Source organism: Takifugu flavidus, chromosome 4 (assembly GCF_003711565.1).
Source record: "Takifugu flavidus isolate HTHZ2018 chromosome 4, ASM371156v2, whole genome shotgun sequence".
NCBI classification, from domain to species: Eukaryota; Metazoa; Chordata; class Actinopteri; order Tetraodontiformes; family Tetraodontidae; genus Takifugu; species Takifugu flavidus.
The window spans coordinates 2154533-2175375 of NC_079523.1; the positions used below are offsets into that span (position 1 = coordinate 2154533).

At 43.7% G+C, this 20843-nt stretch overlaps 2 protein-coding genes across 16 annotated transcripts in view; one reads left to right on the forward strand and one right to left on the reverse strand.

Annotated features, from left to right (window-relative positions):
- The window catches only part of LOC130524644 (bactericidal permeability-increasing protein-like), a 166954-nt gene that overhangs the window by 115271 nt on the left and 30840 nt on the right, over window positions 1-20843 (forward strand). The window lies entirely within an intron of this gene.
- The window catches only part of LOC130524637 (band 4.1-like protein 1), a 41930-nt gene continuing 21214 nt past the window's right edge, over window positions 128-20843 (reverse strand). For 3 of the 15 annotated variants that reach the window (XM_057030917.1, XM_057030918.1, XM_057030919.1), the window contains exons 4-25: window positions 18338-18442; window positions 15634-15676; window positions 15415-15490; window positions 14904-15122; window positions 14525-14612; window positions 14290-14442; window positions 13568-13665; window positions 13247-13422; window positions 12890-13116; window positions 12571-12606; window positions 11815-11859; window positions 10996-11145; window positions 9871-9957; window positions 8069-9469; window positions 6519-6569; window positions 5447-5809; window positions 4911-5039; window positions 4019-4078; window positions 3814-3909; window positions 3336-3416; window positions 3153-3269; window positions 128-3039 (exon numbers count right to left, since the gene is read on the reverse strand). In XM_057030917.1, coding sequence (XP_056886897.1) covers window positions 3034-3039; window positions 3153-3269; window positions 3336-3416; window positions 3814-3909; window positions 4019-4078; window positions 4911-5039; window positions 5447-5809; window positions 6519-6569; window positions 8069-9469; window positions 9871-9957; window positions 10996-11145; window positions 11815-11859; window positions 12571-12606; window positions 12890-13116; window positions 13247-13422; window positions 13568-13665; window positions 14290-14442; window positions 14525-14612; window positions 14904-15122; window positions 15415-15490; window positions 15634-15676; window positions 18338-18442 — 3807 coding nt within the window. In that variant the 3' untranslated portion in view covers window positions 128-3033. The remainder of the gene's footprint in view (window positions 3040-3152; window positions 3270-3335; window positions 3417-3813; window positions 3910-4018; window positions 4079-4910; window positions 5040-5446; window positions 5810-6518; window positions 6570-8068; window positions 9470-9870; window positions 9958-10995; window positions 11146-11814; window positions 11860-12570; window positions 12607-12889; window positions 13117-13246; window positions 13423-13567; window positions 13666-14289; window positions 14443-14524; window positions 14613-14903; window positions 15123-15414; window positions 15491-15633; window positions 15677-18337; window positions 18443-20843) is intronic. The other 12 variants (XM_057030926.1, XM_057030920.1, XM_057030921.1 and 9 more) reach the window with 12 other exon arrangements.

The following is a 20843-nucleotide window of genomic DNA, read 5'->3' on the forward strand; positions in this document are numbered from 1 at the left end:
CACAATGCTAAATTGGGAGAAGAACACCACACAGAACAATACAAACAAGTAGTTAGTTTTCCCTTTACTTACCTTTAACTGTTATCGAAGCAAGCTTGAATTACACTTTCGGATTTAAAGAACACGCTTTCATTTTTCCAGATGTAACTTCTTTATTATCGGGAGAATCTCTCTCCCCTTCATTCAGAATCAGAAACAGAGACATTTATTTATGCATGTATGTTTTCCATTTAGTTTGAATGCAAATACAGCAAATACACACCACCAAGCACTGGGGGGGGGGGGGGGGGGTGTAGAGCAAAAGGAAGAGGAGAAAATGAAGACAGAATTGAAAGAGTGGCACCGTTTGGTGCTTCTCACAGAACACAATCTAGGATCTGTGATGCTGGTTTTCTACATTTGTGGGCCCAGTGTTCACCTTCCTCAGCCTTACATTCTTCACAAGACATTAACTCACTTTCATGACCGACAGCTCCTCCTCACCTTGGAATGAAGGTTCAGGTCGATTCTCCATTCGCCTGATGATGGTGATTAACAGCACTTTGAGTTGTGGCTTGTGCTCCCGTAACCACAACTCCAAACTTAAGGCACCCGTTCGTGGGACATTAGTGCTGCACCGCTGTCCTCTGCATTGTGATTTGTCTCTTCAACCAAACACACTGGTGCACTGGTCAGTTCCTACCCAGCATACAGGCTAATACAAAGTAGTACAGATGTATCTTGGGGTCACCACCCCTCACTTTTAATGCTTTTAATGTCTTTTCTCCTCCATCAGTAGTGTGTCCATTACAGCAGAGACATGTCATTCTGTGGTGCTATCACTGCAAGTAAGTGCCTTCACAATAGTCCAGTGTCACGAGCAGAAATTAATTATACTACACAGATAATCACAAAATAGTTTTGTTTTTTTTGTTTTTTTCAGAGACATTAACAGCAGGTCAACATATTCAACCCAAAGGACTGGAGATTAGAGGACAAGGGTGAGAAAAGCTGTGGAAAATTGATGGAAGTCACGGAAAAGCTCCTTTAAATGTCACTAGCTCTGCGTAAGAGGTCTTATTTGCGCTTCGGTATGCACGAGAGTTCACAGTTTTCTCCCTTTTAGAGGACACGCAGGATAAGAACAATGATTGCTTATTGCAAATCAGGCGAGCAGAGCGCCTCACTGCTTCAGCCATCCGAAGCATATAGTTAGCCTCAATGATGGTGGTACAGTTAGCTAGGTGGGGGGGGGGGATCTATTGGAGGAAGTCCCATGTATGATAGTGGCTGCATAGTAACAGTATTAAAGGTCATCCAGGGTTTGGTGGAACATGACAGTTGTGGTTAGTGTTGTGTCACGGTCATCTCACCCTTGATTCTTAGCGTTGTCAGTGAGAGGAGAGGGGCAGAAAAAACATTCACCGCTCTCTAATTATCAATAAAGTCTCGTACACTTTGACTTGAATGTTTAGCCAATACAAAACATGAATGATGATCTAGTCATTTTGAACATTTCAGGCAGTACATGTGAACATGGTGGGTTCACCTAAATGGATCATTAATTTTAGTATTGCTCCTGAAGATTATAGTTTTCAGTTTATTATTTTGATTTAAAAGGAAAGGATTTGTATCAGAAAATATAGATGTTATCTCAGAGAGTAAGCTGTTATCCTAAACACGTTAGTGTTAGCCTCTTGTAACCATGTTTGTTTTTCTATTTTTTTCTGGATTTTCCACTCGGTTACATGGAAGGTTAGTAGGCCTGTTGATTTAGGATGCATTGCAGATAAAGGTTCAAATAGCTCCCTAAATTCAGACAATGCAAGTATTAGCAGGTGGCCCTCCATATGTGCAGCAAGCAAAACATTTACAGCATGCTACACTGCCCCCAAGTGGCTGCAATAATTATGTCATATGCGTGATTGTGAAAATCAGGGGGAATCAGGTTATTTTTTTAAGATCTTCAGGAAATCACATTTTTTAGAGCATACATAGAGAACTATGTTCATGCAGCACAACTGAAATGTCCAAAAAAATCCATCTTAAAATAGAAGGGGGGGAAAGATAGCAAATAAAATGAAACATCACATTTCTAGTGATAGTTTAGATATAGCCTTATTACAATTTAAAATATTCCTAAAACCTTTTTTCCTTAATGTGCTGTAGGTGGTGAGATGACACTGGTAACAATGAGCAGAGACAGTGGGACTAGGACAGTTTCTACGGTGGAGACAGGAAACAGAAAGAACAGTTCCAGCTGTTCGCTGGAGTGTTGCACATCTGGATCCACATTCACTGTGACAGCATTCTCCAAATGCGCTCTGGCCCATCATCTCGGTGAAAGTAATATACTGTTTAAAATGTAGATTTTTTTTCATTCCCTCAGCTATTTTGCAATTAAGTCATGCAGATCATAATTGTTGGATATTATACATACTTCATAAACAAGCGAACACTGGACATAAATTAAACCCTCTATAGATAAAAATGTAAAAAGCTATTAAGACAGCTGTCGATTATACTGAAGGAGTCACAGCCAGAAAACCACACGGCATCAGTCTCCTCACCTCAGCCCTGCTATCACCACATGCAAACCTGCTTTCCTGTCCTGTTTATCCACTGCAGGCGTGACAGTCGCACAGGGCCGGTGTTTGGATACGCGTGGTCCTCGGGCTCCAAGTCAGGCGAAAATGTCATAAATCGCTGCAAAACAAATTTCCTCTTACAGAGGCGAAATTAAATAGTGACTGATGTGACCAGCTTTCCTTTCTATCACGCATCACTCTGCTTGAATAGAGCTTGAGGTAAATAATCCAAAAAAATGAGATTTCCTGTTCCACTAGTAGGTGGAGGGCTGGGAAGGTCCAGGACAGGAGTCTGATATACAGTTGCTTTGAAAAAAGGGGCAGAAGTGGCTACTGCTTCATGGAACAAGTCTCTAAATCGAGAAGGCAGGCTAGAGAGTCCTCCTGTCCAGCTGATGGAGCACTGCAGGGAGGGTCACACAGACGGAGGATCCTCTCCCCTAAAGTCAAGAGCCACCACGACCAATCATGACTGCAATCACACAGAGAGGTCATTGGCGTTATCGCGCGAGCGCAGGCACGTTTAGATGTAAAGGCCTGCTGTGTTTATTTCCGATAAGGGCAGCGGTTTGAGGCCGAGCCTACCTGTGCTCTGTGCGGAAGCTCCTCCGTTGGAGACTCCGTTTCCCTGATAACCACTGCTTTTGTCACCAACATGTCGGGGTGTTGCTGCTTGGCCTCTTGTATCGCCATAGCAAGGGCCTACAGGGGCCACAGTGTCAACGTTCACACAACGTTCCTATTCCTGTCACACCTCATGTTTCTCACCTGATGCTGGTCCACGTCATCATCCCCCGTGATGATGATCCTCTTCTCAATCCGAGTCTCCGAGTAGCCTCCTTTCACAGTCTAAGAAATGAATAAAACCAAAATTAACAAAATGAAAAACGATTCCATTAAAATCATCACCATTGTGAGTAGGATGAATGCAGAAAGGACTGATTTCTGTTGTTAATGTTTCACATCTGTTGCATATTTTGTTGAAAACATTATAATCTGAGGGCATATTTACAGTTAAGAGCGGGAGAAAGACTGAATGTCTTCATGTTCTACCCACAATAAAGACATTTAAAGAGGAGAGACTGTTTTTATTGCCTTCTAAATCAGGACAGGATGTTGTTCACACCATCTGCATCCACTTGAATGCTTTTAATTGTTATATCAAGTGTTACATGTGAGAATCCCAATCCCGGTAAAACCAAATATGTATGAGTCGTATATCTGATGGCATCATCTGAAGTGTTACCTTGGTAACTTGTGTTGTGGTAGCTGAGGTGACGTTGTCAGCGGTGATGGTCAGCGGGGACATGACGGGATCCTTCTCCTGGATACCAGCCTTGACCTGCAGCCCATTCATTAGAGGGGAGGTCACATACACACATAAGTACACACCTTACACTGGCTCATCTGTGTAACATTTAGTTTATGCACGTGTCGCCCTGCATACATACAGGTGAGCCATTTTGTTTCAGGGCCGCCGGAATCTCTCGTGGATTGACAATTTCATAGTTCTGAAAGAGGGACAGAAACTTGAGAATCCAACTTATTTCACATGTAGGTATGTATTTATTTATTTTAACACATAAAGCATAGATCCTGACACTAGTTAACTGTGGAAATCCCACAAATATTGTTAAGATGTTGGAATTTACATATAGTTGAAATGGCATACAAATGTAAAAAATAGATATTACTGATTATAAGGGTAATGGGCACCGTTCTCATCAGTTTATATGTACAGTGAATGAATTTCAGGGTGCATTGGTGAATTCAACAGAGTGAAACTCCAACTGTGTAGAATACCGCCCCCTGCTGGCTTAATGGTCTCATTGATCTGTTATTGAGTGACGTAATCATCCGTTTGCTGCCCTCACAGGCACACAATAAATTCTATTTAACAGAAGTCTGGCACTTCAAAAGCATCCTTTCTGCGTCAGTGCCTAAGTTCATCCAAAGCATTAGCTGGCAAAAGAGCTCTGCAACACTTACATCTTAATCAGGCACTTGAGGCTCAGCCAGCAGAGTTCCCACCTGTTTTCATCACTCCCCTTGAAATACTGTTAATACTTTAATCTCCCCTTAATGATGCTAATATGGCAGCCCTGTCTGGGCAATATGTCTTTACATCTCTGAAGCGGTAAAATGTCTTCCCCCTTTGACTTCTAGATCACTTTTGGGGTCACAGGGAGGGTGCGGGGCCATTACATCCAGGATACATCCCCGAATGAGTAGCCAGGTCATGGCAGAGTCCTATGGTTTGGTGCCTTGCTCAAGGGTATCGCCTATCTATTTATTAGAAAATGTTCCATATACATATGTTCCATATTTTATTATAATTATTACCTGGAGGGAGACATTCATGATGTTGGAATGCAGCTCCGATCCATTTGTATGCGTCTCGGACTTTGAGTCGGTCCTCTTCAGCATATGGGCCACATTCACAGCACTGGAGTCTTTCTTTGCCACAGGAGGCTGTGGGACACACAAACAATAAAAAATAGTCAATTTCTTGACTGCAGGACCTCTGAAGACTGGGAGAAAATGAGCATTGCTCCCGATTTTATTGCTGGAAAACTGTGTAATGGAATATTTAAATGGACAGTTACATGCAAACAAATGTGCAGCAGCAGATAATTGTAAGGAACTAAAACAACAGATGAAAATAAAAGGTATAAATGTCTCATGAATGAATCCATTAAAGAAAGAAAAAACATGAAGGTTTCAGGCAGAATTAAAGAACTGAAATTTGACCAAATTTAATGATGGAAAAACAACAAAAGGAAAAGGAAAAGGAACGGCTACATAATAATGTGGCAACAAGTCCAGCCAGGGAGGGTGAATCCATGGGATGATGAGGAAGAAAATATCCCTTTGTCTACCTCATGGTGCGCTCCTTCCTCAGGAGCTTTCTCTCCATCTACGGGAGACTTGTCTCGAGAACCCATTAAACGTGCCGAGTAGAATCGAGATGTTTCCTCAAAGTCCTCCCGGCCGACCTCGGGCTGGCGCGCTCTCTCTCCCAGCTCTGACGGTCCCTTCGACAAGTCCTCTACGCCAGAGTGAAGGTCCATGATGACTGTAAAATCCACTTCTGCCTCCAAACTGGAGGTGGAGCTGACAGTCATGCTGGAACACTTGCGCTCGATGCCCAGGTGAGTTTCCTTCATGCAGGCCAGCGTGTCGCGCTCCAGCTCCTCCTCTGAGGTTATATTGGGCTGGGGACGCCTGTCTCCAAGTTCCCTCTAGGGCAGGTACAGACATGGGATCACCACTCAGGGGTATGTGTTGAAGGGATATAGGTAGGGAACGGCATGGAGTGGGATGGAACATAACCCTGATGTTTGCAGGAATCTCTATATTATTATTATTATTATTATTATTATTATTATTATTATTATTATTATGATTATGATTATGATTATTATTATTATTATTATTATTATTATTATCATGGAAAGTGTTTTCTCCCCTGAATAGAGAATAAGTATTGAATTATACTGGTGACTAAGTGTAGGGCCCAGGCTACATCAGTGGGTGGCACTCTTTTATTGCAGTGGATTCTGCCACTCCTAAAAGTGTTTAAGTATATCGGGCTGAACTGAGCCGGCTGCACTTTCAAACTTGTCTAAACTGACGTGCAAATTGAAAAAGGTCAGAAGTGGTAATATCTGTTTAAAGGCGTGAAAATGTCAGCATTGCGGTGGCCCCGGGGGCGGCCGGATGACACGTTCACCTCACTGACACATACATGGTACTGAGGACATAGATGCAGGAGCTGCAACACACACACTGGTGGACTCGGATCATTACAAATGAAGCGGGCACTGACGTCACGGATAATATTTATGCACGAGGAGAAACTGTCAGAGTTTGTTAGCATGCTTGTGGTTTATGCAGACTGGGGAGGACAAGATGAGCAAAGCGTCATCAGTTTAAATACAACAAATTAACCTTCAAATCAGCAAAGGGCTCCTCATAAATGGCAGGAGTAGAGACAGGCTCCTGTGGGGAGGGGAAAGCAGAGGAAGAAACAGAGAGCACCTGTAGGTTAGCACAGGCAGAGGTGGCGAGCAGGTCCACACCCTACGCACACACAAACACACATACACAAGTTCGGCAGGCAAAGCCTGACTGGAGCTGGAAAATCTGCAGTCGAGAGAAGAAAAATCACACAGAAAGAGCTTTCAAGTAGAATTCTGTATTTTTGGAGTCAGGTGCATGTGAATTGACCTCCGAGCCAGCGGAGGGCCACTGAGACTGTGCAGATCCAGTCAGATCCAAAGAGATTCAGGCACAAATATCTATTAAGTATCTCACGGCAGCGGCGCAGAGAACCATTCAGGTCAGAGGGCACCAAAGAGGTGAGTCGACGCCACAGAAGGTCAGAGTCTCTGTTAGAACCGACAGAGGCTCGAAGACATTCATGCAGGTCAAGTGTTGCAGCATATCAGCTGTTTACTGATCAACTCGGAAAGTGTTGCAACAAGGGAATATTGAAACATTGCCCAACAATAAATGTCTAATAAAAAGGGATGTGACGGCAGTAAAAGCCTTGCAAAAAGGCTGAATAAATGAGGCCATCCAAATGGCAGGAGAAGTAAATATTCGCTCTCCAGTTTCAATCTGATCTTTCTGTGATTTTGTGCGCAGCGCGACACCTCTCCTCGTACCTGTTTAATCCAATGCAAGAGCTCCAGTCAGATGAAAAGGTGGGAAATGATCAAAGCTGCCGCATCTGTTTACTTCAAGTTCCTTTTCGTTCCGGTGCCAAAATGCGAGCAAGCTCCTAATGATACCAAAGGTGAAATGACAGCTGCAAATCTGAGTGTCAGACACTGAGCTGTGGTGTCTGACTGCTCGCTGCCTGGAAAGGCAACGTGTTAGCTTTCTATTCAGGCGTGGAAATGACGCCTCTGATTTCTGAGTGCCACAGTTCTGCAGGGTGAAAAGGACAGTTTTTGAATTTTGATGCTGAAGGTCAGCCTCATATAGGTTCTGAGTTATACCAAGATTTTATTCCTGACTATTGTTCCAAGATAAATGATGTATAAACAACATCATTTCAGCTTATTGTTTGCTATTGTTTGTTCTGTACTTCCAGGGGGAAAATGGCAGGGAGAACTCCAAAAGGCATCCAAATTGTGATGACTCGAAGGTCTTACTTTTGCCTTCTCACCTTCTCACAGAGGCAACTGCTGAAAGAGAATTTGGGCCTCATGAATTCAAAAAGGGGGGAAGACAAGACAACCAAAGGTTTCTTGTGTTTATGAGTGATGAGCTGTGTAGCTTTGCCTTCTGGAAAAGTGTCCAGACTTTGAAATGAATGTTTTGGCCAAAAAGAGGAGCAAAAGTATGGCTCTGCCTATTCAAACAGGTATGATGGATGAGTGTTTTCAAATCACTGAAAACACAGACAAAAAAGAAAATGGCGTGCGAGTTTGTCTGAAGCTCATGCGATGCTTTATTTTCCAATGACTGAATAGCAGAAGCCGAGCAGTTACCGAGTGTCGTTTCTTGGCAGCCTCCAGACTTGGGTCCCTGCCGGCATTTCGGCTGTTCCGCAGTATTAGTCCAGACTCCCGGGCCTTCTGTGTTTTCACTGGTGGAGCGGGGGGAGCCATTTTGGGAAGACAAGAACCCTTTGAACTAAACCACTGACTCTCTGTAGACCCTCTACTGCTTTGATAGCTATCGTCCTGTAGTTCGTGTTTAGCGACACCCTCCACGTCTGCTGCAAACCCTGGGTGGAAGGAGGAGACATCAGCCCAGTTGAGCTCCGAATGTCCCTCTGGAGAGCCCACCGACCAGCGGTACTCTCTCCTAAGGGCCCGAGCGGGCTCATCGGGTCCTGTCCTGTCCTCTTCCTTACACGCCACGCTCTTTGATCGTTCCGGCTTGAGAGGAACGATCCTGGTGATTTCTGACTGGTAGCTGCTGCCTGACAGCCGGTGGAGGGAAGTCTTCTGAACTCTGTCTCCCATGAAACCCTCCATATCCTCCCCCCCTGAACTGCTGATCCTCCTCTCGTGTGTCCTGACCTGTCGCAGTTTTACCTCGGCTAGCTCTTTGTTGTCAATAAGGCCCTTCCCTCTCACTCTCACCGCACTCTCCCCTTTAACGCCTGCCGAGGAACTCTCGTGGATGGTTTTTCCAGGTCCGTTCACTGAACCTAACTCAATATCTGCTGACTCCGTGTGGCTTTCTTTCCTCTTCACCTGCTCCATTCTTGGAGCGGAGGCATGTCTGCCTTCCCCTGATGATAAATCCTCCTGTTTGCTGCCTTTACGGATCCGGCAGGCCTGATTTTCTTCTGATCCGTGCTCATCTTTAATCAACGCCACGCCAGATGACTGAAAATGATTTCCTGTAGCTGCTATATTTTCATCTGGACTGGAGCCGGAAGCCGAGCTCTCGTTTTCTTCTCCAGAATCACTGTCTCCTTTCTGGTAGCTGAGCTCAGGGGGCAGCCCCAGGTTTAAGCTCTGGGGTCTCCTTTTTTTTCTTGGTTTAGAAGCTGTTGGTCCCTTCATCAGGAGTGAGCCCAGGGCCACAGATTCTAAGGCTTCACATGGTTTATTTTGAAATTTGTCTTGAGACGAGTCTTCGTTTTCAGTTAATTGAACCACAAAACGACTTTTGTTGGCTAGGCCGGCCGCAGAGCACACATCTGCCTCTCTGGACAGATTTGTTGAAGGAAATTCATCACTATGGCTTTTCATTTCTCTCTTGTCATGTCCCGTTACCTCTTTATGTATCATCTTGGCAATTTCTCTCTCTTTTTCCAATTCCTTTTTCTCCCAGGAGGAGTCAGATGTGAAAAGTTTGTTCTTTTCTTCTGACCTCCAGTCATGGTCCTTCTGATAACTTTCTTGTTTTTCAATCAATACCCACTCCTCAGAGCCCTACATGTTGGTATAGATTAAACACAATTAGACAGACCAAAAACAGCTCCTGCAAATAACCAAATTCACGAAAGCAGGTCAATCACAGACACGAGTGACACACACTGAAATACCGAGAACATGCATTTACAATTAGTTGCATGCTGAAAGGTGATGGGTGGTGTTCTGTGAAAGGAAGCAGGATACAATGATACGGTAGTGGCATTGTAAATAAAGAAATATACCTCATGTGACAGTTAAAAAGAAAAATCACAATTTATTCACAGGTATTTTTCGTCTTCCTGTGAGTAAACTCTTAATTACTCTATTTGAACATTGAAATAAACTTGGAAATAAACATGACAGGCCATGCATACCGCAACATCAACACTACGTTTTCCTCATGAAAGAACAACAACAACCTCAGGTGAAGTAACCAGAGTCTTCTGGATGAAACCCTCAACAGACAGGCTGTTAACAGGGTCCTTTCCTCCTGCTCCGCCCGCCGGCTGCTCCACAGGAAGGAGAAGAACAGCTGTTTAAGCTCAAGACCCAAATTGTGAAGTGCAACAAGTTATGAAATGCAGGTGGAAAAGAAGGCGGAGCCGAGCCTAAATTATACAAGACAACCTCTTCTGCACTCCCTTCCACCTGACGCCCAGCTCATTTGCATACCTTATTCAGGAGATATTTGCAATGCAAATGAGGTTTTTTTGACACCCTAATCATAGACTTGGGTTCAACTGAATCCCTTTCTAAACAGTCAAAAGGATCCAGACATCCCAGTCTCTAATCTGCAGTCATATTATCATTGAATATCTGTGGATAATCTCAAATGTGATTATCCCTGAGATCAGTTGTGATGTGAGAGACATTTTAGGCTCTAACAAGATCAGGATCATCCTATCTTAACGCTTCAGTCCCACTACTCCATCTCCAAAACCCTAATTACCAAAGTGTGACCAAAAACCATCTGCAGCCTTTGAAAATGAAACACTAACTGTAAAGCAATAAAAGTGATCATTGATAATTATTGCTTTAGCGCCTCAGTGTGAATCTCAAATCTTGAACCGGATCTCCTGAAGATGTTTCGCCTTGTCATCTGAAGCACCACTTACAGGTGTTGAGAATTATTCTAGTTCACCGGAGAAACGACCTTCATTATGCGCATCTTAGAAATAAATGGCTACGTTTTATGCACGTTAGAGTGAGCAGCCGTCATCACACACCCCCTGTCTGACCTGCCTGTGGGGGGAAATTTCATCAGTAACGACCTTCCCTAATTGCCTTCGTGCATGTTTTTCCATGGTGACAGGTTGCAGGCTACAATTATTTCAACACGAAAAGAAACACAAACACAAAAACAAGTCGGTCTGTGTGACAGAACGTGTCCAGATTTTCAAAAAAAAAAAAATCTGAATTCAACATGACAGTCGTCCGAAGGGACTATCATTGGAGTGTCAAGTACTGAAGGCCATTTCACTGTCCAGTGTGGACCCTAAAGCCCACAGCTCCCCTGACTCCCGCTAACCTACACCCGTACTCACAGCCTTCTTCTCCGGTGTGCCGGTCGGGGAGGTGGCTGACAGACGCTTCTCCCGGTTCATCAGTTTGGTGCTGGGTTCCCTCAGGGTTCTCTTCAGCTCGTTGATGCTGGCCTGGTGCTTCAGCAACACATCCTTTGACTTATCCAGAAACTAGAGGAGGGGGAGAGAGATATGAAAATGTGTGCATTACAAACAGTTAAATCTGTAAACAGGTTCAGGGTCTGTAGAGCCGGTTGCTTATCTGAGCTGTTTAAAGTAGATTTTTGGGGTTCTTTTTTAACCCCCTACTGCTGCTCACCTGCACTACTACACTCCACCATTAGACTGCACAAAATAGCACAAAAAGGGGACACTCCGTAATCTGTTCTGACTTGTCCTTACCAGAAGATTTCAAAGAAGACAAAGAGCTAAATGTGTCAACGTCTTCTCTACGACTCATAGTCGGCAGGGTGAAATTAAATAAAACCCATAAAGTAGAATAAAGAAGGTTTTTTAATGTCCAACTGCCCCGCAGGTTGACACAGATCGGCATTTTCTGGACATTAAATTTTGAAAAGTAGTGCTTTTAAAACATTTTATTTGCATATTCAACTGTAATAACAAATCAGAATGAAATGTTCCTATTTAAACTTCTGTGCAGTCAAAGTGGTGAAAAACACGTAGTTTTAGAACTTAAAGATCAAAGAAGGGCCCATTTCGACCAACAGTACTCTAAGCTGTCAATTTGAAAAACATCCCAAATGAATAAATTAGAAAGGATGGTGAGAGCAGGCCAAAAAAGAAGGAGAAAGCAGTAGGAGTGAGGACAGATATTAGTACCTCCTGTTTGTGTCGAGGAGTGGTCTCCTGCTCCGACTGAGACAGCTGAGTTAGGACAGGAGAGTGAGTGAGCACGGCAGAGGTCAGAGGTGAACAAGTGCAGCATCACAGTTCCATGCAGAGAAAAGACGGAGGAAGATAGAGTGGTGAGAGGGTAAACAAGCAGATGGAACAACAGCCTGGATCCTCAGAACCACTGAGAACGAGAACCAGATTCACACACCATACAAATGCAGATGAGATGATTTATTCTGTACTTGTCTTTCTTCAACTCTACTCTCTTGAGTTAATGCATACAGGATGCACACAGCCTGGCAATCGGTTGTCAAGGCAGCGTTCAAAAACTGCTGCGGAGTAGCACGTTGACTACATGTGAGGTCTTATACGAAAAGCATCACATGGAGTTATGTAATACTGCTATATACTGTCAAATAATCAGGTGCAGGGTCTGTTTTTACATAAAATCACAGTAGAAAAGACCCGGTGGTGGCGCACCTTGAGAGTAGCTGATAAAATATCTACAGAAAACTTAACAAGTCGGTCATCAATTTTTTACGGCGTTGCTTAACTATGACGCAACTGTCTGGTACAATGGAGGTTATTTTCCTCCAGAAAAGGGTTTGTTTGCCTAAGGTACCGGTATGTCATGCAGATGCAATGAAATGCAGCGAGTACAGCTGAAAGAAAAAAATACATTTTACAAAAAAAACATCAGATAGATGAAGTTAGAGACCAAATCAGCCGACACCAAAATACCTCCTGTTTACTGTCAGCTGGAGACCCAGCCTCCTCCTTAACGTCGGCGGGTTCAAGAAAAGAGAAACGTGTTAAAACAGAGGTCGAGCATGCAAATAATGCATTTCTCATGGATAACAAAGGGTTAAACCAGAAAATCAGCCAGAGGGCTAAGCTGCATGACCGCAGAAGTTTGAGCGAAGGAGACAAGTTACATGCTAACGCCATTTGTTAATTAAGTTGTTAATTAAGTTGCATTGAACATAGTTGAAGGAAGAGATTTTTTTTTTACTCCTGCTGATTGAATCTTTTTAAAAAAAAAAAAAACTTCATGATCTACCATGATCTCTTTTTTTCTGCTTGGGGAGACGGCGCCATCGTTGCCGCTGTTGTTCTGCAGCTTTGGGCCGTGATCCTCGTTTTCCTCCTCATCCTGCTCCAAACTTGGCTCCAGTTCTGTTTCTTGCTCATCCACAGAGGGGCTGCGGAGGCGGCGTTGTTCACTGATGCTGCGGTGGGAAAGACCGTCATGGTTCTCACACATGGACGATACTGGTGGTGAGAACTCTGTGGGTAACAAGAATTAACAACTTACACGAGCCCCGAGAGACGTCATGACAACCAGGTCCTGACAGAATTCCTGCCCTTATGCTGTCCCACCACAATATTAATACCCCACGCATTCCCTGGCTCTCACCTCCATCCAGGCTCCTGGACAGCAGGTATCTCTTGCTAGTGGAACGCTCAAAAAGCGGAGCAGGACGGTCTATGAGGGCGCTTGCCTGTCTCGTTTGGGCCTGTGTTCTTCCACTGTATCGAAACTTTGAGCCCATCACTAAGAAGCCCTTAGGAGGAGGCTCTGGACACACCAGCCTGTCGATGTGAAAGCAGTTTATAATCACTACCCTCCTTTGATTCACAAACAAACTCACCAGAGAAGTGCTGACAATAGAACAAAACAAGCATGTCACATTAGCTGATGCAGGAGCGCTTGTGGGTAGAACGGATCGAGTTTTACCGGAAAAAGGTGTGATGCTCAATGCAGACTTTCCACAGCCTCTTGGCAGCTCGGTGGTTAGAAAGCTTAAAACCAATGGTGCTTTCAAACTGCTCGTACTGGAGGGGAGAGAAGGAAAAGAGATGTACGGGAAACATTAGGAAATACAGAATTAGTGGCAGAGGCGATAATAATTCCAAAAAGCTTTTGCTAACTGAAATTAAACGGGCAAATCAAGGGGAAAGAAGGATGTTGTAAATATTTAGATATTGGTGGTAAGAGGGAGGGGAGTTATTACATGGCTCTATATTTACACTCCGTATCCATCTGGCTGTGGCTGCAGCTGCAGAGTTCTGCTGAAGGGGTTCTTTATTTGTCTCAACCACAGGCTCACTTTGTGTCACTTGAGCGGCCCTGACTGAGGCAGCCTAACATGCTGAGGCTCAGCCTGGAGAATAAACTGTGCAGCGCAACAAGCAAATGTGGCTTTGCATTGCTAAAGTTGGCTTTCTTCCATGCAGAGGTGCAAAATTAGACATATTAAAGCCCAACACAGCTGTCAGATCTTAAATGTTACCAGTGAGAACGTTTGCTGTTGCTGTAGCTACAGTCCAAAGTCTCTGTGGTCACTGACATGTTTTGGTAAACTTCTTCCAGAAAATGAGGTGACGATTGCAACTACACAGACAGATGTTTTAAGCAGAAATCAGCAAGAGCCCATGGCTTAAACGTTGCTAACTGACCTCCCCGGGTCTTATCTTGATGTAGAAGTTGCTCCTCTTATAGGAGATTTTGAGGATCTTCGGCCAAGCAAAGCGGTTGATCCTCAGCCTGTCCCGGTAAATCAGAAGGCCGTTGGCACAGACACCCAGCATTATTTCGATCCCTTCTGAATCCTGCAGCAGGACAGTTAGGCATCAGTTAGTAAAGAGCCTACTTGAACACTACACTTGCGTACTGTAAAACACACAGCCAGACCTTAGCGTGATGGAGGTCAACTCCATACATGGACAGTTTCTTTGCATTCTCCAAAAAGTTAATTTCAGCCTCTGCTGGAGTCATCCCCCTGTGGGCAGAGCAACATCCATCTCCCTTATCCTCCAGTACAGGGCTGTTAAACAATCAGTCCGTGATCTTGGACAGTTTCATTCTTCCGTTCTCAGCCTCGTGCGCCAAAAAGAAATGCCAAATCCGAGTGTGATAAAACCAAACAGATGGCATTGAAATATGGAGGATTTATCAAGTATCGTGGATCGCCACAAAGAGAACCTCATTGACTGACAATAATTAATGAGGAAAGGGTGTGATAAAAACATGATTCGTGAACAGACTGAAAACAGATTCTAATGTCTGGTACTTGTAGTTTCGATGAAGCTCCATCACCCTCTCCTCTAACTCTCGCGTCTGATTGGGGGCGAAGCGGAAATCGCCGACGTAGTCGACGCCGTGGTCGTCGTGGTCGTAATCCCCGAGTTCGGCTTGGACGGTGTAGGAGCCCAGGAGAGCGTGCGTGACGAAGGAGCACGGTAGGCGCCCTGACAGGATGTCGTCCCGCAGCTGCAGACACAGGTAGTATCTGGAAGACGAGATAGAAAAAGCAGAGGCAAACGAGCCTGATCCAAGGCGAGCTGCAACAAGTGTTATCTCCGTTAATCCATGGCAGTTAGCTGCGCTCAGAGTTTAATCCCCAAAATGGAGAGGGATTTGGGTTTGCTTTGACAATGTTGCAAATATACTACATTAATTGTTACAATATTTTTGTCTTTAGAACAAGCGGAGCGCTTTTAGGGCGCGATATAAAAAAGGTTCCTTTGAAGAAATAAGAATTATCTAGAGTGAAGAGCGCATGTGGTCACGGTTTTACATACCTGGTGATGTCTTCAGTGAGCTGGGAGGGGTCAGGGGGGTAGAATTTGACAGCAAACGCAAAGTGCCAAAGAGAGTCTGCGGAGAAATAAAACACACGTTTCGCCAAAAAGCGCACAAACGTGAGCAATGCAGAACGTTACATAAGTCAGCACAGGTTTTATTCCCATAATTATTAAACATTTCAACAGTTGTAATCTCAGCTTGCAAACAAAACTCACTGCGCAGCTGCTTCTTTATCTCCTTGGAGGGGTCCAACCAGTTCTAAAAGACAGAAGGCAGGAATCACACTGGGCAGACTGGAAACATTGCTAATGCATAGCTCCATGTCACATTTTGCTCTAATTGCCATGAGTGTTCCTAATGAAAGCTTTCCCATATGGTTCCATAGAGAAAGTGAGCTCGTGCCTGCTGAGCCCTTTGCACGCTCGGAGAGCAGATTTAATTCAACCATCTGCTTCTTCATTGTGTTGCAAATTTTGGCAGCCAGTTACCTACGTTTCTGATCTAATCACATCCCAGCGGTGTCGGCTGCTGTAAACAGCTTCATCAAAAGGGCAGCCGTCTCTGCTTCCCGTGGTAAACATGGCTTCAGCCGTAACACAAGCCTGGAGCCGCTCAGAGGCCAGCTACACGCAGAAGGCGATGGGCGGAGAAATGAAGGGCAAATCCTTCCTCATCTTCATACAACCCACTGTTAAGACTTCCTCGCCCATAATGCCCACCTACTGTGCTGCTTCCTGCAAAGAGCAGCGCTATTTGTTGAGTTTATCACACCTGATCTGCACTGTGGAATAGATAAGCACAAGTAATTTATTCAGCTAAGCTGGTATATAAACCATGCAACTGTTGGAACAAGTGACCGCACTTCCTTATAACTGGGATGTAAGTCAAAAATGCACATGCAATCCTCAATTTATTTTAAAATTTAAAACTGTACTTGAACAAACAGTGGTATTTTAAAAGGCTGGAAGTCTGTCAAAGTTGGTATTTAATGTTTTCACCTGCACACAAACAACAGGTGGATGCAACATTTTTCTGTGCTGCCTGTAATTCAGAGGGCAGAAGGTGATCACCACTGACCTGGATACCACACACGGCTGCTAATTAATGCTGGTATCACATCCGTCAACGCAGCATCAGGAGCATTAAAGGCTGAAAACAAGCATCCTACAGTGATCCGTATTGTGCCTTCATGCATCTTCCTGCAGCATTTATTCAGGGTGCTAAACAATTTAATGAGCTGCACCTATTCTTTAACCCATAAATCTATCTGTGTTAAGTGAGGACAACGTGTATTTAATTACATTAGCGAGGCTGCTCTGCATCTTCACCTTTGTTCTAATGGGGATTAAAGAAAAATTCACTTTCATGCTGCTACTACTGACACAACTGTGAGTCTGTGTAATCATTTTGTGTAACCGTTTTCATAATTGTACATTTAAAACATATTATGAAAGAAAAGTAATTCATAAAATAACATCATTTAGTCATTTAGCGGGGAGGGGGGGGGGCTCATGAGCAGCTCACCAGCCATTTAGAGCAACTTAATCAAAAGATGACATCAGAGCAGCATTTTGGATTCTTTGTTTCAATGGTCTTGAATGCAGCTCCGTTTGGCCACTCTTCACAGTAACCTTCACCCTCGATTATTTCAATCACTCCAGCTGAGACAAAGAAAAGGGCATCGAATTTCCATGTGGAACAATCCGCAAAGACCCCATCTGGAAGATTCCGGCTCGTCTGTGATAAGCCTCTCATTTAAATCCCAGCTAGAGCCTTACCCACGCTCAGTGACTGGGAAATATTTTAACTTTAAGCTATCGTGTCTGCCGAGACGGTGATAACGCTCAGTCCAAAGAGACCGTCAGAACACGTGCACCAAGTGACGTCCACATGTTTGAAAAGCAAGCGCAGGTTGATGGTGATAAAAGGGCCTGTGATCCACAAGTTAAAATGGACATCGTCTTGTCATCTTTTTCAAAAGGCAGCAGCTCTGAAGGCTGCCTCATAACCGCCCCGAGGGGGGCTCGCGTCAGTCAAAACATAAGGCAGAGCAGCTTTAACAAAGAGCTTCCATGTTGGAGCCCATCAGCCCACTGTCAGACGGGTTCACGAAGATACACACATCCTGGAAGGGCAATGAAAATCACGGGGAAACTTGATTTAAGCCCTTTTGGCTTGCATGTCAAAATGATCTGTGAGCTGCAACATATCTATCAAACGCAGAATTTAACTAACACTCGGAGGGGGGAAATTAATTAGACTATTTCAATATTCAGATCTATTTCCTTCGATCACGAAGCTAGGTTTCTATTCACAAAATCTTAAATGATGGGACCGGATGGAATGAAAACAGAAAGAACTGATGTGACAGTGTGTGAACTGGGGGAGTATAAGCAGCAGTAATGGAGAAAGCACCAGAAAGCACCAGCCCTTAAAGCTGCTGCTTTGGTTTCCAGTATTATCTTTGGTTTCTGTCCTCCCTTATTCCAACACTTGATACATTTTACAAACATACAACTAAAATGCTTATGCTAAGTTGCTGTGTTGTGAATATGCAAAATAACATGACACTTTTACAGTATATCTTACCTATTAATCATTTTCTTGAGAGACTAGATTTAGCTGTTTAAGTTCATACAGGGTATGTAGGCATCATGAGCTGCATTAGCTGCCTTGGAGAAACACTTGGACAGCTAAATTTCACATCCAGCAAAGAGTAAATGGGGCGTATCTCTACAAATAAATGTGCCTTTAATTGATGAATTTCCTTTCTTTTTCCATTTATTCTTGACTAATGTGAACTCCACGCCGACAGAGCCGGCACAGGCAACCACTGAGCAGAATACAGATTAGTCTGTGAGCGTTGTGTTGATGCGCCACAGCCTACCGACGGGTTGGTGTGGCACACGAGTCACTGACCTTCTGCGTGTCAGTGTCAGCAAAGGTCAGGCCAAAGTAGTCCTTCTCCAGCAGGTTGAGATGCTCACAGACCATGTCCATCAAGGTCTGTCCTTTAGAGTGCTTCTGCAAGAACCAGGATAAAAGACACCACAGTGGTCAAAGCTAACCCACAATAACGGAGCCACTTTAAAAAAAAATGGACTTTTCTGAGTCCATGTCTCAAAAACATTGTCCTTTCTCTGACTGGAAGATATTTAGTTGAATATTAACGTTTATGGAGCAATTTTCCTAGTCTCAAACGTCTTTGGACAATCTTTAAAAAAAAAAAAAAGACCAGTAAAGCATGTAAACTATTTAAGAAAACCAAAATGGATATGCAATGTCCAGCATCTTAACTATGAGATATTTATGTGCAAATGTGGTATGGTATGTATCCAGCTGTTGGATACTTTCACACATGCAGTGCAACAGTTGTGATCTGACACAGACATTCTTCAGATATTTGTGAGAGCCAGGAGCTCCAACATGATGTGTGTGAAAGGAGGCGATTCCAGATAAAACTCTGATAGGTTGGGTTGGTTTTTTTGTTTTTTTTTTAAGGTAGTCAGTGACACGTAAACACTGGGCAAATATCAACTTTACACTGATTACAGCCCTAGCAGGTGCTGCGAAGAGATAAGGGAGAGAGAAGAGAGAAGACATATTGTACCCATTAAAAACACTGATGCTGCACAGACATCCTCTGGATGTCATGAATATTCCCAAATGTTAGTTTGGGACTAACATTTACTGCCGACACTTGCTCTGTCCCCTGTCTTTGTTTTTATTCTGCATCTGCAGCAAGTGTGGGATTTATTTTTAAAAGTGTGTATGTGTGAAGTGCAGAAAGGTGAAGTGAAGTGTTGCTGTTCACAGTAGCGCTTAGAAATCCAGTATGAACGTGGGCAGACAGATTCAAACAGAAAATACTGGTGCCCTTATTTAAAGTTATACTCTTGTGTATAGTATCGGCTGGTTTGCAGTTAACGTGTTTAAAAGGAGAGTTTGAGCATAGCGAATGTGTTTACTCAAATCTCACAGAGCAAATGAACCATTTTTAATACAAACATAATAGATGTGACACATCAACCCGAACACACAAATAATATATTTATGAATAAAAATGATGCAAAAGCATCCATCCGCAGGAAATGTTTCTTCCAACGTTGCCTCTTTTATGGTGAGACGGAGTAAGTCATTGCCATGGAAACAGTTAAATCACTGCCTTTCTGCTGTTTTCTTTCTATTTAGCATAACACCATGAATTTAACATTTCTTGATTCTGGCTTGATGGCTTCAAAAAAATAGTTTTCCAGCTGCAGTAAACCAAAATAGAGTCACAAACAGCTGAAAACATCCAGTCTACTGTGTATTTCAAAGGTTTGGAGATCCTCAAAAGAAAAAAAACCTCCTTTGGACCATCCAGCAAACTACAGTCGGTCCGTGTTTAATGTTAAATCGTCTGTACCATCAATCATGGTTGGGTCTACAGTAGTGACACATTAATTGATCATGCAGGATCCACTTCCACTGGTGACCATCCATAAACGTGCAGAACTGGACGGCCACGAGTGGAGGCATGTGGAGTCGTAATGAACCGTGACTGAGTCAATCCGGTCTATTTGTCCTGTGTTCAGGACGAGAATAATTATCCCACCATTGTCACCTGAATAAAAAGACATCCTGCAAAGAATAATTCCCGTATAAGAGAGAAGTGACCAACGTGAATTAGAAGTTCCTCCTATAAGAGAGAAGAAAGAAGCTGGTGAGTAAAAGGGAAGTGTGGGTGAAAGCAGTTAGAGCGAGCCTGCTCTCCAGCATGTATAACACAGGGAGGCTCATTTCTGTATCCATGACAGGAAACTTAATTAAGCAGCGTGCATGAAGCGCCACCCCCAGGAAGAGGCCTGTCGTGTCACAGTGTTGTCATTACGACCCCCCCTAGGTAACACACCGGAGGCGTCGGTGTGGAAAGCGTGAAGTTCCATTGCATTAATTACAGACAGGAAGCAGGAGCGAGCCAGTGAATGAGCCAGAGGTCCAAAAACATCTCTTATCTACAATTAAACAATAACCAAATGACAAGCTGCCATTTTGAATATTCTTCTCCAGAAATGACTGAAAGGGGCAAAAATTCAGAGTCGCATAACCAAAAAATGAATTATTATTATAATGTTAAAGGCCTGCAGGTAATTCTGATTGTCACAGTGCTGGAGGAGGCTGGACTGGGATGGTGCTCATAATGTACCCCTCTCATACAATAACATTCACCCCCCCATCTTGCTAAATGTACCGGTACTCACTACAGACTTCGACTTGGCAGGATCTGACTGGACAAAATGGACATTTTGTGACTTTTAGTGCCAAGAAGAAACATTAGGATTTGTGCTTTACAACCAAACACGACATTAGGATCTTTTACCTCATTTTTCAAGCTGCTGGGAGTTAATTAAAAGGTTTCCACGTGGCAGCTGATATTAATAGG